Genomic DNA, 4,304 nt, shown 5'->3' with positions numbered 1-4,304 from the left:
CGTTCAAGTTTCGGTGGAACCTGCGTGCTTTCTTGCAGCAGGAAAAGAAAAAAGTTTAGTGGTGGTGCTGGCGAGCGTGTAAGTGATTTAGTCTTTGTGGCCCTGTGAGCAACAGCTGCTCTTGACAAGTTTTCATGGTGTAATGGTTAGCGCTCTGAATCCAGCGATCCAAGTTCAAATCTTGATGGGACTTGCTTTTGCCACGAATGTGCACCCTGTCCGAAAAACTTTTTGGCAGCAGTGAGCCCCAAAAGCTCACATAGGGAGCGTCACTTCGTAGTGTCAACTAGCAGTCTGTCTCTTTAGGGAGAAAAGCATAAAAGGGCAGGACCCAGCTGGGAGAATGCAGGTATCGATCCCGCTACCTCTCGCAAGCTAAGCAAGCGCTCTACCATTTGAGCTAATTCCCCTGGCCATGGTGGAATTATTTGTGCTATTTTTACTTGAAAACAAGTCAACAAGTACTAATTAACTCATTAACTTATTTTTCAGTGTGCTTTGCATTTGGAGCGAGCCTATGATGACAATGTTGCCAACAAACAACCGCTGTGTGAGATTAATAAGGCATGTGTCTTGTCTTGCTCCATTCTTAATGGAAGTCGTGGCCTAATGGTAGCGAGCCTATGATGACATAATGTTGCCAACAAACAACCGCTGTGTGAGATTAATAAGGCATGTGTTGTCTTTTTCCATTCTTAAGGGTTTTTATTTTGAAGGCGTCCTCTGTGCTGTCTTCTCAATAAATGATAAATACATCTTCACTGGATCCCTGGACAAAACCATCAAGGTCTGGGATGTCTCTAGTGTTCACTGTTGCGCATGATACCTATGTGTTTATGAGTAATCAGTCTGTGGAAGATTTACTAATAATGTCATTCATGTCTGATTCAGTTGCTTGACTTCAATTTCTTTACAGGTAGTTTGCTGTACATCCAGTTTGTCTACTCTCCAGTCATAAAGATGATGCCACACAAGGATGGATTTGTTGCCATGTCCCAGCATGGCTCTTTCATCAAGGAAGGCTTTCGCTGTCCAGACACCCTTAAACCTGGATACAACCCCTTCCGTAACTTCACAGCACATTACCGAGTCACCTAACTTTGTAATTACATAAATATATTTTTAAGAATAATCAAACAATTTACTATTTAGTCATTTTATAGTAATTTAATCAATATTGCAATACTGTACTTTTTGTAGTTTGTAATTTTATGACATATCTAGAAGGGAAAAAGCAAGTAACTATAGCTATACGATGTATATTTTAAAAATCTGTATGTTTTCCTCATTGATTTGTGAGCGAGTCAATTAATATATTTATTCATAATTAAATATATAGATTATATTATTTAATATTAAGTAAATAAAGTTAAGTATTCTTATAGTATAATAAACAACAACAGTAGATTTGCCATCTATGTGTTTTTCTGAAATGCATTGTCCCACATACAGACAATGTCTCTCTAATATATTTAGAAACTTATTGATGAGCTATAATTTAGCAATTCAGTCCATCTAAGAAATAAATGGAACAAATTACACAATGCCATGTATTATGACCAGTATAAACTTTTATAAATCAATGGAGAGCCCACATCTACTCCCCTACATGTGGAAGAACTCCATCCTCCACTCTTTCAAAATTATAAAAAGACTTTAAATGCTTCATGAATTAATTGCAGTAATACTCAGAAGAATACTAACAGTAATATTTGATTTTGACTATCTGACCTCATTCTTTAGCCGTATGCAGCAGGAGAAGGGCACTCCACAGGCCTCCAGACTGGGGTTCTGGTCAGATGCGTTGAAGTACATGTTTTTAGACCAATCTAAATAGGAATCCCCGCCACAGCACTTGAACTACAGGATATAGTAAGATTATAGAAAGATCAACAGTGTAATCTTTGACCTCTGCCATTGCATGCATTGGCCATTCATCAATCTCACATACTTACACTATACTGTTCAGATGTATGGGGTCAGAAATGTTAATACTAGAAGATCATACTTCTATTCAGCAAGAATACATGAATCTGATGAAAAGTAACAGTACAGATATTCATAATGTTACAAAAGATTTCTGTTTCAAATAAATACCATTATATTATTATATAATAACTTAATACTTATAAATTCTATTATAATTTCTATTCATCAAAGAATTCTGAAAAGTATCATACTTTCCACAAAAAAAGATTGTATTAAGCAGTACAACATCAACACTGATAGACTCTAAAAAATGCTGGGTTAAATACAACCCAGTGCTGGGTAAAATATGGACAAACCCAGCAATTGGGTTGTTTTGACCCAGCGATTGGGTTAAATGTTTAACCCAACATTCTGGTTAGTAACCCAAAGCTGGGTCAAAACAACCCAATTGCTGGGTTTGTCCATATTTTACCCAGCACTGGGTTGTATTTAACCCAGCATTTTTTAGAGTGTAATAATAAGAAATGTTTCTAGAGAAGCAAATCAGCATATTAGACTGAAGTAATGATGCTGAAAATATAGTTTTACCATCACTGGAATAAATTACATTTTGCAATTTTAAAATTGAAAACTTATTTTAAATTGTAATAATATTTCACATTACTATCATTTTTACTGTATTTTTTGTATGTGTATATATAAAGTTCATTCACCTTTTTCTGTACAAAATCAATCACGTTTTCCAGGTCCTGATCATCACGATAGCGTACAATCGCCTTCATCATCAGCTGCTCTGTCCTCTCTTGAACCTACCAACAAATATTGAAAGTAGTCGTTTTAAATATCACATAATTTCTCCAAGATGGAATCTGGTCCAAAGTTTGTTTTTTTACTTCTGTGATTCTTTACCTTTTCAGAGAACAGAAGGCCCAGAACAGCGGCTGTTACTTGAAGAAGCAGAATGGCCAACAAAATTCCTACAAACTGGACAGATATGATTTCTTTGTAAATATATAAAAACCAAAAATCATACGTGTGACTAAAATCGGCTTATAAGAATATCTGACCATGTTGAGAAGCAAGGAGATGTTGCGCAGAGCTCCGAAACAGCCAAAAAACGTGATGGTGAACATGAGAGAACCCATGATGATCAACAGCAGCGCTGGATCTGCCATCAGCGTGTCCACTACATCTGCGAAGCATTAGCGAAGAATATATACAGCGTAAAATGTACATGGGTAGTTGACATATCTTCAGTAACAACATACTGAAACTGATTTGGTTAGCATAATACAGTATAATGTAATATGCACACATATTTTGTCATTCTTAAGTGTTTGCAAGCTTCTTTCATGACATAAGATGAAAGAATATGGTAAATGTTGTTTACATACCTGACTCTTTGGCAACTTTGGCATAGATTCCAACAGCAATTAGAACAGCACTGAACACCTTTAGCACAATAACACTCATTTGTATAAAATGTCTTCAACACTTAAATTCCATTCAAATTTTCTCAACAACATGCAGTATAGGCACAACATTAAATACAATTTAATATGCATATTGTTCACATGTTAATAGGGTGAATTCTTCTGGTAAGGTGGGGTATTTTTTATTGAGCAGATACTTTAGATATTACCTCATCTTGTTAACTTTAAGGTCTTATAACATTTTCTTTAGTTCACATAATGTGCTATTTTGAAGGTATATACAAATACATATTTTGAGATCGTGCACTACAGATAAATGTATTTTCAGGTAAAGTGGGCCATCTTTGATTTATCAAAAAAAAAAAAAAGATCCTGTTTCTTAAATATAAATTATAAAAACATATTTGTTTGTTTAATATTATCAATCAAACATATTTAACAAACCTGACATGAAAACATATAGCATGAGCTATGAGTAAAGTTAATAAATTCACTCAATTCATGTGTAAAATTCAAAACAACTGATAGAATGTTGTGTTGATATTAGATTTTATGAAATCTAATGCAATTTTGATGCAAATGAACAACACTAAAATGTGACTATAACACATGCAACAACAAATAGGCTTAGAAAATGAATAAAATTAGCATTTAAAGTGTATTGTTGTAAAACTTTAGATGAAATGTAATTGCGACCATGTTTTATAGCTTTACTCTGTTTTGCTCCTGTCTTCCCATTTTCACTTCAGATTCAACTTCAAGCTTTGCCATCCTTTCTGCTTTATTTCTTCCATATCTGAATTGATTATCCTGACTGCACACTCATATCTGTTTTGTAAAAGTCAGACATATATGTTAATTATAAAAATAACAAGTGAATGTCAATTTACTTAATGTATTAGTAGTCTACAATTTATTTAGCTAAGTGAAGGTTCAAGGTGA

General features: G+C 34.4%; 1 protein-coding gene across 1 annotated transcript in view; it reads right to left on the bottom strand.

The window, feature by feature from the left end:
* Window positions 1-4,304, bottom strand: part of LOC107698001 (tetraspanin-33) — a 10,310-nt gene that overhangs the window by 5,420 nt on the left and 586 nt on the right. The window contains exons 2-6 of the mRNA XM_016498907.1: window positions 3,324-3,381; window positions 2,997-3,121; window positions 2,839-2,913; window positions 2,643-2,738; window positions 1,732-1,860 (exon numbers count right to left, since the gene is read on the bottom strand). Of these exons, the coding sequence (XP_016354393.1) occupies window positions 1,732-1,860; window positions 2,643-2,738; window positions 2,839-2,913; window positions 2,997-3,121; window positions 3,324-3,381 (483 nt within the window). The remainder of the gene's footprint in view (window positions 1-1,731; window positions 1,861-2,642; window positions 2,739-2,838; window positions 2,914-2,996; window positions 3,122-3,323; window positions 3,382-4,304) is intronic.

This window comes from Sinocyclocheilus anshuiensis, unplaced genomic scaffold (assembly GCF_001515605.1).
Source record: "Sinocyclocheilus anshuiensis isolate Anshui unplaced genomic scaffold, SAMN03320099.WGS_v1.1 scaffold2280, whole genome shotgun sequence".
Lineage (NCBI taxonomy): Eukaryota > Metazoa > Chordata > Actinopteri > Cypriniformes > Cyprinidae > Sinocyclocheilus > Sinocyclocheilus anshuiensis.
Note: the sequence above shows the minus strand (reverse complement) of the source record. Positions and strands in the feature narration are given on the sequence as shown.